The 17,000-nt window shown below is 43.7% G+C and overlaps 1 protein-coding gene across 1 annotated transcript in view; it reads right to left on the reverse strand.

The window, feature by feature from the left end:
• Positions 1–12,046, reverse strand: part of TLL1 (tolloid like 1) — a 143,725-nt gene extending 131,679 nt beyond the window's left edge. Inside the window, exon 1 of the mRNA XM_076336561.1 lies at positions 11,773–12,046. Within this exon, the coding sequence (XP_076192676.1) occupies positions 11,773–11,929 (157 nt within the window). The 5' untranslated portion in view covers positions 11,930–12,046. The remainder of the gene's footprint in view (positions 1–11,772) is intronic.
• Between the last annotated feature and the right edge of the window lie 4,954 nt (positions 12,047–17,000).

Here is a 17,000-nt window from a genome sequence, read left to right on the forward strand (position 1 = left end):
AAAACAGAAGTTTGTGAAACACAAAAGTAACAAACTATGTGGTTAAATGCAAGATTTGCACTGAATTAGGCTATGTCATAAGGATATACTGCAATCTAGAGTTTTTGCAATCCATCAAAACTATACATAGCTTTGGAAAAAAAAATACACTTTCTGCTCTGTTTTTATTTTACTATTTAACTAATTCTTCAACTTATTAAATAAATGGGGATATTGGTACACCTGTTCCTCCTAGTTTTCCAAGATCTCTATCTTCTAGCAGCCTCTGGGATAGGAAATGTTTTAATTTTGGGATATTGTCAATTACTGAAGAGACTTTCAGTGGTTGTCACACTTTAGCTAATGGTACATGATTTTGCTGATATTATTACAAACTACATTGACACCAGTTTCACATGCCTGCTGCATTTTGTAAAAATGGCTTATTATCTTTGACTTTACATTTCTTGAAATTACACAGATAAGGAACTGTATATGCAACTGCAACCATCACGTTCGCCAGCATCTTTAGCCATTCATCAGATTGAACAATTAATAAAGTATTCAGCTATGACAAGAAGAAACCTATCTCTAAGGGCTGAGAAATTACTGCAGTAATCTAAACCCAGTCTTATCCTGAGGCTTCGGGGGGGGGGAGGGGGGGCGGAATATCAGATGCTCTTGCAAGCTGCTGGATTTTTTTCACACCCCAGTCCATCAAGAAAGAACCTGCAATCACAAGGTCACTGAATGTAAGATTTCATGATACTCTTGTGTTAGTGATGACAACTACAGAAACTGGGGCAAAAATCCAACTGCCTTCATTAATGCGCCTGCAAAGCATGTGATCACATGAATACAAGCAAGCCATAGCCCAAGTACACAGGAGTAAATTAGTCAGCTCTGCACTTTATTACTTATTCACCTATAAATATTATCTCTAAAGTAAGTGGAAACATTCCCACTGAGTTCAATAGTCTCTAGATCAGGTTTAACACACAGATTAACGTGGTGTTCCCCAGTATAGGGGAAAGAAAGGAAAAAAAAAAAAGAAAGAAAAAAGGCACCCATACAATCTGTACATGCAACTTTAAAGGTCTATATAGATACTTCTACAGGCATCTATGTTTCAATGATACTTCAATAGCTAATCAGGTGAGCATGTGCATACATGTGTTTAAAGATAAGCATGCATACAAGTGCTCCACTGGACCCATAATGAGAATCTATATATGTTAGGTAAATGCAGTTTTCTTCTTGTGTGCTCGCATACATTCATTTTCATCAAATACAGTTGGTCAATACATTTATAGTCATATTGAGCTTTGAAATTTATTCACTTCCCAAAATAGCCAAATTGCATTTATCTTTCGGGCATGCTACAAGACATGAGTTTGTGAAATAGCATTTAGGGAGGGCTGAGGAACAAAGGAACTGCACCACTGGATCATATCCAAGGTCCTGTCTCTGACAGCAGTCACCACCAGCTGCTTCAGAGAAAGAAACAAGAATCTGCAGTAGGTAGACGAGGATAATCTTGCCACACGTTAGGGTTCATCCTGGTTTCCAGCTACTGAAGACTGGCTTGAACTCTGAAGCCTGAGGTATAATATCCACTTGAAAATGTTATCATTATTAATTATCAGAGCTCCAGATACCCCTGCTATCTATGTAAATGTCATATCATATATCCGAATACTGCCTCAGTGGAATCCTTCAGCAGATTTCAATCTAGAAAAAGTTGTATAAAAACCCCACGTATCTCCTTGTCTCAGTTCTGAATTTGCCACTGCAGAATTTAACAGACTAATGGGAGTAGAAACAAAAATCTTCTTTTTTATCTTCTTGTATAATTTCTTAAATTGTACATGTCTATCACACCCCTTCTCTTTCATTTTCTCTTTTCTAATTTGAACATCTTTTTACCCTGTTTTCATTAAACAGGTTTTCCAATAATCTAACCTCTGTGGAATAAAACACTTATCCACATGAATCTGGTTCCTTAGCTATTTATAGGCTTGATTATTATTTTTTTGTCTGAGGGTTTGCTGTGAATTTGTGGGGTTTTTTTTAATAATTTCTTTTCCAGGCAAGAAAGATTAATCTATATTAGTTTTTAGAACATAATGCCATTACGGCATATCAGTAACAACAGAATAAGGATTCCAGAACTTAGTCCTGATCAATCGTCTTGAACAGCTGCATAGTTACAGAAAGACTGAGCAGTTTATATGATGACAAAAGGATGGGCTGATGGACCGATGAGAGATCCTGCTACTAAATAAAGATCACAAAAAGATGGGTAACATGCCTTCGTCATGATGCTGGCAGTTTTGCACAGAAACACACTACGCTCTTCGTCAGAAAAGGGCTAAGCAGATTGCCTGAACACAAAATACCTAATTTATCAATTTGCCTGTATGTATATGCACCTTTACAAGGGATGAAATAGACAATTACAAGTATGGAAGCAGTTGTCAAGTAGTGGAGCTTAACCCACCTGCAAATAAAACTGAAGTAAGAGCACAATTGTAAGAGTAATGTTGAGTAAGGGGAAAAAAGCGAGAACAAGTAAAAATGAAGATGTATGCAAATTTGTTATAAACATAAGGACATTTTACCAGATGGAGAAATTGGGCAGTTCATCGTCATGTTCTCACACCCGCAGAGTTGTTCTAAAACTACTCTTCATGAAAGCAAATATAATTGGCTGTGCAAGTAAACTGTTTAAATAAATCTTGGTATTATGTAAGAACCATCTGAAATTATTTTCTTTACTTATCTGAGTACATCATCTGGAAACACAGAGAAGCTCTGCCTCTTGGCCACTCTTTCTAGAATCACCATGCCCTATTCAAAATTCTTTCTACTTTATTGGGGAAGTGGAAAAATGTTGAAGGTCTTTAGTGATACAATACCCACGACAGCAAGAATGTACCTAACTAGCACCTATTAAAATGTCAGACACCAATAAAATGGATTCATTTTTGTTTAACAATTAGAGTTATTACTAGGAACGTGTTTAACTGCTGCCACCAGCATAAGAATAATGTAACCCATCTGCACAGCTCTTTAGATACATCCTTCTCAGCTGATGTCCATGCCCCCTCACTTCTTCCAAGAGCTGATATTTAAACTCCATCATACAGTTTTCAATATCCAAGGAGCACAATGTGGCTGGAGAGGTACTGGCACCTTTCAAATGCAGCAATGTATCTCTGTCATTCAATTTTTTGTAAGAGAAGAGATGAAATTCATCAGGACAGCAAGAAAGATAATTTCTAAATTCAGATTTAAATGCACTGAAAATAAGTTTTAAAATAAACATTTTTCCTTTGCATTTTTGTGTCCTGATTTTGTTGATTATTCCCTGATCAGAGTTCCAATACTTACTATTCTTTAATGTAATATTAAAAATATGTTATTTTGTCAATGACATATGAGAATACCAACCTAGAAATCTCTGAAAGTTTGAATCCTGATAAGATGTGCCATTATACTGACAGTGACAGTCCTGGCACAGCTGAACTTATTTTGCTGAGTAGCACCAACTTTAGCCATGATTTATGGCTATTTCAGAATTAAAACTCCCACATAAGTTAAGCAAAATTATAATTTTAAGTGTTTCATGTAACAGAAATTGTTGCTAAGAATGTTCATATGTTTTAAATTACTAAGAGGATACCTCAGGCCAGGCATATTGTTCTGTGATATAATTTATAACCATCAAAATAAATAAAAAAAATTCAAAATCAATTCCTAGTCAATTATTGATAGACTTTATCTCAATAAAGTATATATAGCAAAGAAGCTGGCTAAACACACACTGCATATCCTATCAGGCATCATACTTCACACACCTCAAGAAAAAAATAAGGAGTTATTTTAGAACAAAATTGATTTTTTGGCATTTTGGTCTTGACAATCTCTGGTTTTAAATGTTGAAGGGAAAACCCACAAACCTACATTTTGGAGCATTATTGCTCTGTAAGAGCTACCTGATTGTGCTCAAATATTCTCAAACACTTGATGCTCACAGATTTATAGTCACTCAAAATTTGCACTTGCAGACCATTACTCAGGCAAAAATCCCAATAAAAGTCATCTAAGAGTATCCGTACGAGTAGGAACTGCCTCCGAAGCAGTCTGCAAGAGCAACCACTCACATGGGTTGCACACCGACACTCCACATATGTCCATGGCACAGCCTCCACCTTCACACTCCCCAGCTCAACCTGTTATGGTGCATTACTATTTATATGAGTTTTACACTTCAAGTACTTCTAGTACTCTTATTTCTATTGTTCAGCAAGGACAGTCTTCACATCAGATCTTGATATTTTGGTACGTGAGCCCAACAGAGACAGAAGGTTCACGTATGTGTTCTGTATAAATATTTATAGCTGGATATTTCAGAGTTTGACATGCAGCGTTTAACAAACCACCGGCAGCCTACTAAGCACTCCAGTGCAAGGCCTCCGAGAACATGCTGGTCATGCACAGCCCACCCGTCCTTCTCCTCCTCCTCATTTCCAGCTGTGGGCATAGATGCCCAGTTTCTTTGCTACAGAACTATCAAAGTAGTAGGGGACAATCTTACAGAAAGTCTGATGACGAGCTAGAAGTTATATTTGGAGGAAATAACTGCTAATTGCGAGCAAGAGAAGAAGATGTCAAGGGAAAAAACAGAGGACTAGGTGACTGCCCAGGCAGCACAGGGAAAAGCTGAAAAGCAAGTAGAAAATGCATTCAGTGGGGAAGGGGAATCCAGAAGCAAGGAAACTTGTCATAGGAACAATGAAACAGGTGACAGGGAAAGAAGTAGAGGATGAGCAGCAGACACAAAGAACGAACATGCATTAAAACACATTATCGGATTAGCCATTAGCTCTTTCTTAGCCAAGAAAAATATCCTGAGAAGAGAGAACTAAAAATACCCAAAGACTTCTCTAGTCACACTTTCAGTTGCTATAGCTCTCTGAAGGGATGGAGTAGGGAGGTGGACAGAGGTTGTTTGTGGTCAAGAATGGGAGGAATGAACTGCATTCAATAATGACTGGAACAAAGTAGATTAGGTGGACCCTAAGGAGGCTGAGAAAAGTCTAAAAAACACTACGAAAGACTGTCCATCTTACTGAAAGCTTTGAAAGCCCAAAGCTTAGTTTTGTTCTGGAATACTTTTAGAATCATCTTTCCTTCAGATACTTTTTTTTTTAAAAAAAAAAAAAAGGGAATGTTGTATAACCATAACATTTTTCATGAGTCTAAAGCTAGACCATAAAAACCTATTTCAGTTTAAGGATAAACACACATTGTCTAGACAAAGAATAGAGTTTTCTCCCCTTGTTTAGTTTATTCACTGTTATAAAATTTAGAGTACTGTAATGCATCCAGAAAGGAAAAGGAAAAAAAAAAAGTCTGTTTTCCTCCACAAGGTCCCCTGCGCCTGTGAAAACCAGAAGTTGACTCTCCCATTTTACAGCCCTTCTGTCAATACCATGCACCACAGACGTGACCATTTCTCTCCAAAAAGAAGTGAATGGAATTATGTCATAAGCCTATCAACCCTGTTTTCCAGAGGGGCAATAAGAATGACATAAGGCAGACATCCAGGTGTGGTGAATGTTTCCGAGCTTGCCTGGGGGACCTGATTCCAAGCTCAATTAGATTTGTCAATTAGGTTTGTTTTGCAGTGATGTAATACTGCTCCTTGCAGGTCACTCATTCGACACACCAGAAATCTATTCAGAAACAGATCCCTATGGAAAGTGGTCTGGACACGAAACTGATCCTTTGGTATGGAAGGATATTCAAAGTTAAAATGTCAAATATATTCATTCATCCCAGAGTTTCACTATTGAATTAATCTTTTCAATGAAGCTGAGGAGAAAAAGAACTTTACGTTTGCACAAATTTCTTTCAAAGTTGTTGAGATACCACATTAAAGGGCATCACAGATAAAGTAATGGTGGAGAATTCTGCAAAAGAAATATGACTTAAAAACTAAATTTTTCAGTAGTCTGATTTACCCTATAAGGTTATCCCTAAGTTTTACCCTATCGTGCCCCTGTACTCAGCCCTGGTGAGGCTGCACCTCGAATACTGTGTTCAGTTTTGGGCCCCTCACTACAAGAAGGACATTGAGGTGCTGGAGCGTGTCCAGAGAAGGGCAACGAGGCTGGTGAGGGGTCTGGAGAACAAGTCTTATGAGGAGCAGCTGAGGGAACTGGGGTTGTTTAGCCTGGAGAAAAAGAGGCTGAGGGGAGACCTCATCGCTCTCACAACTCCCTGACAGGAGGTTGTAGCGAGGTGGGTGTCGGTCTCTTCTCCCAAGTAGCTAGCGATAGGACGAGAGGAAATGGCCTCAAGTTGCACCAGGGGAGGTTTAGATTGGATGTGAGGAAAAATGTCTTTACTGAAAGAGTGGTGAAACATTGGAACAGGCTGCCCAGGGAAGTGGTGGAGTCCCCATCCCTGGAGGTATTTAAAAGATGAGTAGATGAGGCACTTAGGGACATGGTTTAGTGGACATGGTGGTGTTGGGTTGACGGTTGGACTCGATGATCTTAGAGGTCTTTTCCAACCTCAATGATTCTATGATTCTATGATTTATCCACAGCAGGATGGAGGCCATTTGGGACCAGCTATTCAGAAAAGCTTGTTTCTGTTTCAGCTGCCTACACTATGCGTTTACTACATGAATAGTCGCAGTTCTGTCAATCTGGCAAGTGATATTAGCAGTACAACCTTAGTACAATCAATATTAGTACAAACTGCACAATATATCTTTCAGAATTTACTGCGTGACTGAAATATAAAGATGAAAGATCTCAATTATCTAAATCATGCAACAGATACTTTACAAATAAAATACGTAACTAGGTTTCACACCTGAGTGAGGTGGGAAATACTAATATCCCTGATACGGACAATCCAAACTTTTTTTATTGTTATTCATAAAGGCGCAAAGAAACCAAATGAGTTCCTTAGATTCTCACGGGAGTGAGAAACGGACACAATGAGGAGGGTCTTTCTTACTTTTCTCTTATTCTCAAGCAGGCACACCTACATACAGAATTTGTTCTTAGTCAAACAACAGCAAGCTAACCAACCTCCAAGTTATGAAGCTGTAAATCTAATTGTTCATCTTTATTATTATCCTTTTAACATTTGTATCTAGCTTTACTGGGGAAAAAAATGAAAATCTTCTGTTCCAAGGCAAGCAACTCATGCATAATTTGAAAGAAAAAAAAATCCCAATTAAGTGTTTTGTGTTAAAAAAAAAAAAGTCATCCAAACTAACTACTGTGAGAATGTAAAAGTTTCAATGAAGTTTTCCTTGGGAAAAGTTTCCCCAGTGCAAGACAGAATTTCTGGTGCAAAGAAGACCAAGGCCCACAACAGGGAAAAACAATAGATCAAGGAATTCAACTTCGAACCTATTCCCCAAACCTTTAACATTTTTTTAGGAAGTGAAATACCTCACAGAAGAAATGCTAGAAGAGACTTATCTGAGGACAGCCAGCTGTCTGGAGGCTGGAACAGTCCTCCGTGATGTGGATATGCAACAAAACCAAGACTTGTTGCCTAATCTTCCATGGTTCACAGTATTTGAATTGGAAGGTCACACCAGAGTCTGTCTCTCTCTTTTTGGTTTTGTTTTGTTTAGGAAACAAAACAAAAGCCTTCAAAAAACCTTTAATATCAACTAAGTGCAGACTATGAACAAGTATTACAGAATGGGAAATTCTTTTCCTACCCATCTCACTCTGCGTGTTTCTCAACAGATATCCTTAATACATTATAAGCTGTAGCAAGAATGGAAAAAAAAAAAAACCCAGACCTTTGGGAATCCACAGATAAATGTAGATGCATGCTGCCATCTGAAAAGCTTGACAGTGTCCATTTAAATCTAACTAGGCATTTTATTTTTTGGAGTAATACCTGATTTATAGAAATGCTGATCTATGTTCTTAGATTCTTTAAAGCCTGACATTGCGATGAGTATGGCATTCCCAGTTTCACATCTTCTGGCAAATTAGATCTTGAAGATGAACTGAGAATGCCTTACACTTGAACTTCACAATGGTAAACACTGAGGCCAATATCCTGCAGAGAGACACAAGGAAATATCTGCGACATGAGAAGCACAGAAACTGTGTTACATCACATCCCGCTGTTATAGCATGCCAGGATACTTGTTATAAGAGGTAGCAGCATGACCCAAAATTCATACATAGGTTAAAGGTCTGCAGACAAAGACACAGGAAACCACACAGCTCATCAAGTTCATCTGCGCAACGTCAATAGCTTCCTTACCACCACTCGTCTCCTCAACACCATCACATTTCCCAAGGCTCTTCTCTTCCCTGGAGCCCTTGCTCCAGGGCTCCCAAGGTGCTGGCTTCACTGCTGAGACTGAACTTTGGGGCTGTTGCATAAAACAGCTGCTGTTTTAGATGCAATTGGAAACATCAATTCCAGAAACAGCTCCTAACCCTACTGTGCATCTGTTCAGACTCCTGTTATCTGTAGATTTTTCACAAAGCTGGAAACTTTGTAAGAAAATGTACTTTTCAGCCTCTATAGCATCCTGCACTACAATACTTCCGGGAGTTTCAAGTTCAAGGAACAGTGTGATTCTAAGCACACTCACTAAAACGATCCCTTCCTTATGAAAATGTTAAATTACACAAAGAATACCCATAAATAATCCCACAGAATACCTATAAATAATGTCTCAGAGGCTGTTTCATTCTGTTTCTCGTAAATTTCTCCAGCTCTTCCACAAAAGGGAAAAAGGGACCTACCAAAAGAAGATTGATTTATCTGAATTAGGACTACATCTATAAAGAGTTATCTATACAGAATTATAACTATATCTAACTATAGATCTGAGGCCTCATGTACTGCGCTTTCTGTCACAAGATCACAAATGTTTTCTCATGTGGTCTACAGAATAAAAACTAAGCAGCAAGCACTACTCACTGGAGAAAAGCAGAATACAAATAACTTAAAATACAGGTGAATCCGTCCTGCATCAGCATCTTTGGGGGATCTTAGTTGTGGCTGGTTTCAAAGCATTTTATTTGCTTAGAAATTATGGTTGGTCAAATTATTCCAGCAAGTCTGTAAAATCTGCATGGAACTCACTGGAGTTTTTGAAGCATGTCATTAGGTAAAACCCTAAACTAACTTTGGGTATTCCCCCATTTGGTCAAGTTACAGAAATTCGCAATATCTGGGACCTCACTGTTACCAGCCTGAACAGTTAAAAAAAAGAGCACTTTTACAGTCTCAGTTGTAAGCCCTTGAGATGCAGTAAAAGCAGGTGTTAATTATATCTAAGATGTAAAGTTTGCATACACTGAACACAATCTCAGCAAGGATTATCTTGTTTTATCTTGTATCTCACGCATAGAGTGACCACACAAATTTGAGTGTGAACAACTCACACCCCTGAGTGTGAAGCCTGGCTTTGTCCTTCTTTAGGGCCTCACTGTGGAAGAAGCCATCCTAATGGCGGGTATCAGTCAAATTACTCATGGGAGACCAAAACCAGATGGTAAGACTGACCTAGCAAAAACACACATTTGGGTTATGCTGCTAGAAGAGGCTGAGCACCCACTATCCCCATCACCTTTGATCAGGTATCAGTACTTCACAGGCTAAGTCTAATGTAGTCTTTAAGGAAGGTTTAGCAGGAAAAGTATTTTGGAAATACTGTTGGAGGATCAGTTTCATTGATACATATAGAACTTTCTAATTTTTGTTAAAAACAATTGGCACGTAGTTCAAACCTGGTGTGCAGCGATGACATACGTTTTCGTTTCTGAAGAATTACTATACACTAAAAAAAAAAAATTATGACTGGGCTATTTACTAAATAGAAAACCTCAGAGTGATTGCCTTTAAGACTAATGGGTACTACACACAACTAACTCTTCGTGCATCTACTTGTCTCTCGTCACAGAAGTATCTAAGCACCTTGTGAAGAAGCAGCAGCAAAAACTGCCATAAAATATTTAAATGGGCCAAACTTCCCAAGCAAATGTTTCTTTCTCTAAACAAAACAAAACAAAATGATGGCAGAGAATTGTCAACGCTGATCAGATTGCACTGTCTCTTACTGTTGTCTCTCTCTCGTGCATAACCTTAAAACACTGTCGTGAATTATAATTTTTAATTACTCCCACTATGAAACAAGAAGTACTAAAAAAAAAATCTCACAGCAAACTGAGAGTAAATACATGTATTTCTTATTATGTGTATTATGAATCTTCCTAAACAATAACGAACCAGAAGAAAAGAACTCAAGTTAACTATGACCACTCACTTGCATATATTTATTTGAGAGTGCTAATTGGGAAAAAATAATATTTTGTTTGCAGTTGCTTCTGCTTTTTTTGAACTTGAGCATTCCTCAGTTGTAAGCAAGTAAGACCCAACAATTCACACTTAGGAACAAAATATTTTTGTGATTAGAAAAACACAATGTCTGCATATTTGGCATATATGTTCACCACATTCTCCTCAATAAATTAAACAAAACTACACAGACATAGTGAACACAACCTTTGGCTGAACTAGTTTTCAGAATATAAAATAACTAATTAAAGCAAAGGAGGCTGCTGGAAAATTTGAGCACTTATTTAACAATAGAGCTGTTGGGAATGGGCCACCACTGTTGTTCGTAAGACATTTTGCGGAAAAAAGCATCACGGAGATACACTTGCCTACAGAAATACCAGTGAACCCGGTTCCCGAGGTCAGTGAGAAGGCTGCTGATTAATGGATGAAGAGCTGTACCTGGTGTTAAGGAGGCTGAAGTCCTAAATCAGGAAGATAAACGTTCTAGAAAAGTACTCATTTGCTCTGCAAGGTGAGAAGAGGCTATAACTCAACTCTTCCTACAGAGTTAAGAAAGAGGTCGGTCGGGCACAGAGCGAGCAGGGGGCACCGCAGCGGCCCCACGGTACACGCCGTGCAAGACCACACCGCACCACACGCTGCTTGGGTTACAAGACAGGCAGGCGTGGACTCGCACGGCTGAGGAGCCAGCAGCCAGCTAGCAGCCAGCTAGCAGCCAGCTAGCCTCCCGCGCCTCGCCCCACCACGCGCTCCCCTCCACCCTCCTCTCCCGCTCGGGCTCTGCACTCGTCAGATATATCTTCACAGGGCGGCCGGCGCCGAGGGCCCGCCCCGGGCCCGCCCCAGGAGCGGGGGTGCCTGACCGGGGGCGACAGGTTGAGATGGAGGAAGGCGAGAGGGAGCCCGCGAGAGGCGGCACCCGCTCCCGCCGCGGGGGCGGGCAGGGCCCCGGGAGGAGCCGCCACCCTCCGGCGCCGCCTGCGGGGCCCAGCCCGGCCGCTCCGCGCTCCCGGCTTGTGCTGCGGGGCACGGTCCCGCCTCGAAACCTTTGAGCCCGGCCGAAATGCCCTCTGCAACTTCCGCTTCACCGGCGGCGTCGTGCCGGCCGCGGAGCCCTCCGGCTCCCCCCGTGCCGGGGACGCGGAGCGGAGGCGGCCGGTCCAGCCCTGCCCGCCGCGCCCCTCTCCCACCTAAGCCGGAGGCGCTAGGGAGGTGGGAAGTCCCAGAAAAGCAGGTCCCGGGTACCTTCCCCAGGTGAGGGAGCCGGGCGCAGGGCTCCGGCTCCGCTTGTCGCTGCTGCCCCGGGAGGGAGCAGGTGAGCACGGGACTCCCCCCTCACCCACAGCGCCGTAAATAAAGCCGAGACAAAGTCACCATCTGGGGAGGGGGTGGGGAGCCGTATTAGACTTGGAAGTCACTTACCGGCTTTGCAAGGATCCTTATAATCTATCGCCTCAGCTTTATCCTCTTCAGTGAAATCGTAAGTGTAGTCATAATCGAGGCCAGAGCAGGAGGAAGGCTTCCCACAGACAGTCCACCCGGCCAGCCACAGTGCCATCCTCCAGCAAAGCATTTTCATCCTCCCTCGGGCGGAGAGGTGGTGGGCAGGGTGCAGATGAATTAGGCGGCCGGTTCAGCTGTCCACGCCGGCTTGGGAAAGGAGGGTAAGGGATGGAGGAACCACAGGTTTGGGGGTTGTTGGTTTGTTTTTTTTTTTTTTGGGGGGGGGGGGGTTGTTGGGTTTGTTTTTTTTCTTCTCCACCTGGAGGCTCTTCCGAAAGACGGTGCTCCCTAGGTAGCCCCAGTCAGACGGGTGCAACACAGAGTGAGGAGCATGAGCGCCGCTGTCCCTCCTGCCCCCAGCCCGCCACCTCGCCGGGGAGAAGTCGCTGGGTGTGTGGGTGGGCGCAAGGGGTGGACTCAGGCCGGGAGATCCTGTCTGTCAGGGCGTCCCCTCGCCTCTGTCAAACCCCAGCCAAACTTCCCGCGGAGGAGGAGGCGGCGGCGGCCGCTGCCCGCGTCCCGCTCCGCGCCCCGCTGCGCGCCCGCCGCGCCGCCGACCCCGGTCCCGCTGCTGCTGCCAGAAGATGTATCCAGGCTGCACATCGGCAAACTACCACGGGGAGAGGGGGAAAGAGAAAGAAAGAAGGAAGGAAAGAAAAGGGAGCGGGGGGTGGGGGGGTGCACTACAGCAAACTGCGGAGCCCTAGTGATGGGAGGCAGCAGCTACGCTGGAGGGAGCAAAGTGTCAGAGCTTCCCCCCCTCCGCACAGACACTTACTCTAAGCTCTGTCTCTGGTCTGTGTGTGTCCCCCCCCCCCCCCCTCCTCCGTCCCCCTTTAACTTACGAAAACCTTACAGGCAACTAACACACAGTCGTCAGCATCCTGCTTACTTATTCATACAGTCAGGGTCAGGATCCGGGCTGCTTCTGATCTGCTCCCTTGATAATCTTATGGAAACACACGCGCATTCACTATATGCCTCTATCTCCATATAGCTTTCTCTCTAGATAAGCAGTGCATGGCATTTAAACAACAACAACAACAAAAGAATCGAGATCAGATAAAACAATGCACAGACCGACACCCGGCAGCCAAAAAAGCTCGAGAGAATAGGTGATGAGGAGGACGCTGAGAATTAACTGCAATTTAGGAGACGGGAAAATAAATCAGTGGCTGTGTATTTCTCCCTCTGCTGCGGCTGCTTTGCAGTGTTAGCCCCATGAGCTGACGGGTGGGGGTTAAGGAGCGAGGGGGAGGGGGAAAGAGAAAAGTTTAAGCGTCCGTAGTTTCTTTAAAACAGAGGAAGGCAATATAAAAGGTCCATTGGTCTCCAGAAGTTCAGCCAAGCAGCTGGGAACCGGTTCCAAAATGAAAGTAAGAACAAAAAAACCCAACCAAACAAAAATAATCAAGGCAAACAAAAAGTAAAATTGCAGCAGGCAGCAGCAGCGCTGAGATCTTGCAGTCGGGCTTTCCTGTTCTCACGTGGATCTCCAGGAAAGTGGTGGAGGTTTATTTTCCAAGCGAAGTTTCCGCGGGAGCCGCCGCCCCGCTCCGCGGTATCCTGCTTCGCCCCGCCGCGCTTCAGCGCCGAGGCGCCCCGAGCCGCTGCCGGCTGCGCCGGGCCGGGTTTTGTTTTAAAGCCCGAGAAGGGATCAGCGCGCAAAGCCTCATTTCAGCCGATCAACCTGGAGAGGGAGGGGGGAGGAGGGGTGGAGATACGTGCTGCTGGAATAAAATAAGATCAAGCGGAAAAAAAAAAATATAGGTAGCTAAATATCTCCCTCCCTCCCTCCCTGCCTCCTCCCCTCCCCCGGGAGGGGCAGCTCCAATCCTGCAGAAACGCCCGAAACTGTTTCAGACCAAGGTGAGACTTTTCCGTAGCAAACTCTACTCCTCCTCCTTTTACGAGTTTCCATGGAAAGGGGGGGGGGGGGGGGGACGGGGACGGGGACGGACGAGGGGTGGGTAGCGGGGAGTTTCTCCTGCTCCCGTTTCGCCGGGGTGTCACATTTAACACGAACTTTTGAAAGGGCTGCCGCGAAGAAGCGGCTGCGTCTTCCTCTCACGTCCGAGCCCGCACAGGCTCGCTCTTCCCGCAGCACTTCCCGGCCGCCTTCCTCCTGTCGCAGGGGTGGAAATCCGGAGATAGTCCCTTCCCCCGGCTGTGCCAGGAGGGCAGGCAGAGCCGGCGGCGCGGCGCGCCCCTCACCGCTGCCTCGGGGCGCAGCGCCTGCCGGGCAGCCGCCCTGCGCGCCCCTTCCCTCCGCGGGCGCGGGCCGCCCGCGCCGCCCCAGGTGCCGCCGCGGCGGCGGGGGGGCGGGGGGGGCTGGGGCAGCGCCGGCGGGGGCGCGGTGAAAGGCAGTTACGCAAACTCCGGGTAGGCACAGTTTGCTACCGCCGCTACCGAGGCTGAGCTGCTCCCAAAACCGGGGGGAAAGGCGAGACAAAAACCGTACCGCCCGCCCGAAGTCGCTCCGTCTGCCCCGGCCCTTCTGCGAACGAAGGGTTAACGTTGCTATAGATAGGTACTCTCAGCAGTTCATACCGTTAAAACTGGAAAGGTCAGTTAAGACAGAGCTCTAATAACACCTTAATAACAGAGCATGTTGATGAGTCTAGCACCGAGTAATGTCAGTGTCTTTGAAGCATCCATGTGTTGTGCTTCCCTACGTTTTTGGCATCCAGGTTGCATCCACATTACTCCCAACTCAATCTTGTCGCTCCGAAGTTGAAAGCCAAGGAATGAGTAGCTGCCACTGAAAGGCTGCAGCCTTCAGTAAGGAATAACTGTTCTCTGTTCCAGCGGTTCAGTTTGCTGTGTGTCACAAGGCCCGCAAAAAGCACCACACACCAGATCACAGAAAAGCCTGAGAAACTTGTGGCCTTTTCCTTTCCCCTCTTCCTCAATGTAGTTTCTGTGACCAGCCACCCCAGACACTTGGAACTGACTGAGTTCCAAGGAAGCGATCAGAGACCCTTCCCTGTCACCCCATCAGAACGGTGTCAAGGCTGATGACTACCTTCACTTGCACAGTGTCAGGGTTTGGTGGGCTGTGTTTTGCTAAAGAAACCAGTTTGATCCAATCAGAAATCTAGTTTCTGTTATTTCTTATGTCCACAAAGGAGATAGTTTATCTTACAGCGTCACTAATTACCTGCTCGTTTCACATATTGGACCTCCCTAACCTGGTTTTGTTATTCTGCTCGGTCTTGTTTCATACCTGCACACCTTTAAAAAGTTAATTTTCTTTCCAGCGCCTGTGCACCTCAACCCCCCAAATAAATTACCTCTAACAAGCACACGTTTGTCAACGGAGCTTTAGAAACACTGACCTTACTGATTGCTTTACAGCCCCAGAAGAGGAACGTACAACGTGCGATCCTTAACATGCCAGTCTCCCCAGTGAGGAGATTATTAGAGTCTCTCTCCAGCGGGAGATTAACTCTCCCAGCAAGGTAGGCACTGACGTCACCCTCAGCCTCCAGCCGGCAATCTGCCCCCGACCTCAGCATCACCAGCACTAGCAGAGCAGCACCAACCGCTCGCAGCCTTGAAGACAGCTGGCCTTGCAGAGGCCTGACTAAGGCAGGAAACAAACGCAGAAACGCTAAATGGGAATCATGCAGAAATCTGGGCACATAAGTGCTGTAACAAATAAATGTGTGTATAGGTCAGGGTGAAAGCTGTTTTCTGCTTGTAATCCAGAGCAGCTACACATCAGAATTACTGTTTAAAATAAGCGTTGCAGCTCTGCAGAAACTATTCTACGTTGCTTAGGTATTGATATTCCCACCAGTCACATTAGTAAAAACCTTTCCTCATATTAAGAGAAATTTTTTGCTAGGAACCAAACCAGTTGACTTTTTTTTTAAAAAAAAAAAAACCTTTTCCCCTAAGTAACCTGCTAAATATTCAATCTAGCTTCTTTCATGATGCAAAATTTTGAAACATTTTAAGTACAAAATATTTTTTTCTTATCACACATTCATGTCTACCATTCCAAAAAAGCTCACAACTCTGATAATCCATCTGACAACACAGTCAATCAAAAAGCCATCCTAGAGCCGTTTCCAAAGAAACGAACACATAGCCAGGAAGACAGAATGCTTAAGCTGGAATGAAACCAACCAAAGGAACACAACAGCAACAACAAAAACTCCAAGCATTTTCCCTTTTCCTTTAAATTTCCTGGTTTGGGGGTATATTACAGGGACACAGATAATGGTAAATGCAGTTATGTTAAAAGTGGCGGTGGTATTTTTATATTTTTTTTAATCCAGGAAGCTGGAGGCTTTTCTGCTCTTCCCACACAAAAAAAGAACTTTAAAAAAAGGACAAGTATGTAAGAAAGACAGACACAATCACAGAACTAAAAAACTACATCTGAAACATCGTTGTTCACACCTCCTCCTCATTCTTTGGCTATCTGTCTCCTGCTTAGGCCTCCATCTCGTGTGGAGTTTTAGGTGGGTGGACACAATGGGCTTATTCACAAACTTGAAGCTCAACACATGCCTAAGGCTTTGAAGGCTGAAGACCACGGCTGGTCAGCTCCTTGGGACTGGGACTCGTGGGATCTTTCAGGATCACAGTGAGGTTCAGCAGGAGCTGGTTACCTTCCTACTTTTATCTCCCGATAACGCCATTTCTTGTCTCTGAGGTACCCTAGAGCACTTCTGAAACAGCTGAAACTATGTTTAAGTAGTTCCCAATTCCCCAAATTGTTATTCCATAAGGAAATACTGAAGCTGAAAGTGCGTTATGGCAAACAGACTGTCTACAGTAACAGACAAGCAGGCATATACACAATCATAAATATATACTGAGTAAACTATATAAACTAAAATTAAACTTTTGAAGTTAAAAATCAAGCCCTCATGATCTTAACAGCAGTGAGCTCACCTGTGAAACCTTCTTTCTCCATTCTCTCCCACATCTACTCATGTATTATGAAAGTTGTTTATTGCATGTTCACATATAATTTTTTTCTACAGATCTCTGTGCTTAATTAACAAGAAGCCTTTCAATGTTATGTTTTCTGTTTTATTTTTGAAAGCATGCCCCATGCTTTATTCATTACACACTTATTCAGATCCTACTCTGCATACAGACTTGTTAATTTCCTCATGGGCTTTTTATGG

This window comes from Aptenodytes patagonicus, chromosome 4 (assembly GCF_965638725.1).
Source record: "Aptenodytes patagonicus chromosome 4, bAptPat1.pri.cur, whole genome shotgun sequence".
NCBI classification, from domain to species: Eukaryota; Metazoa; Chordata; class Aves; order Sphenisciformes; family Spheniscidae; genus Aptenodytes; species Aptenodytes patagonicus.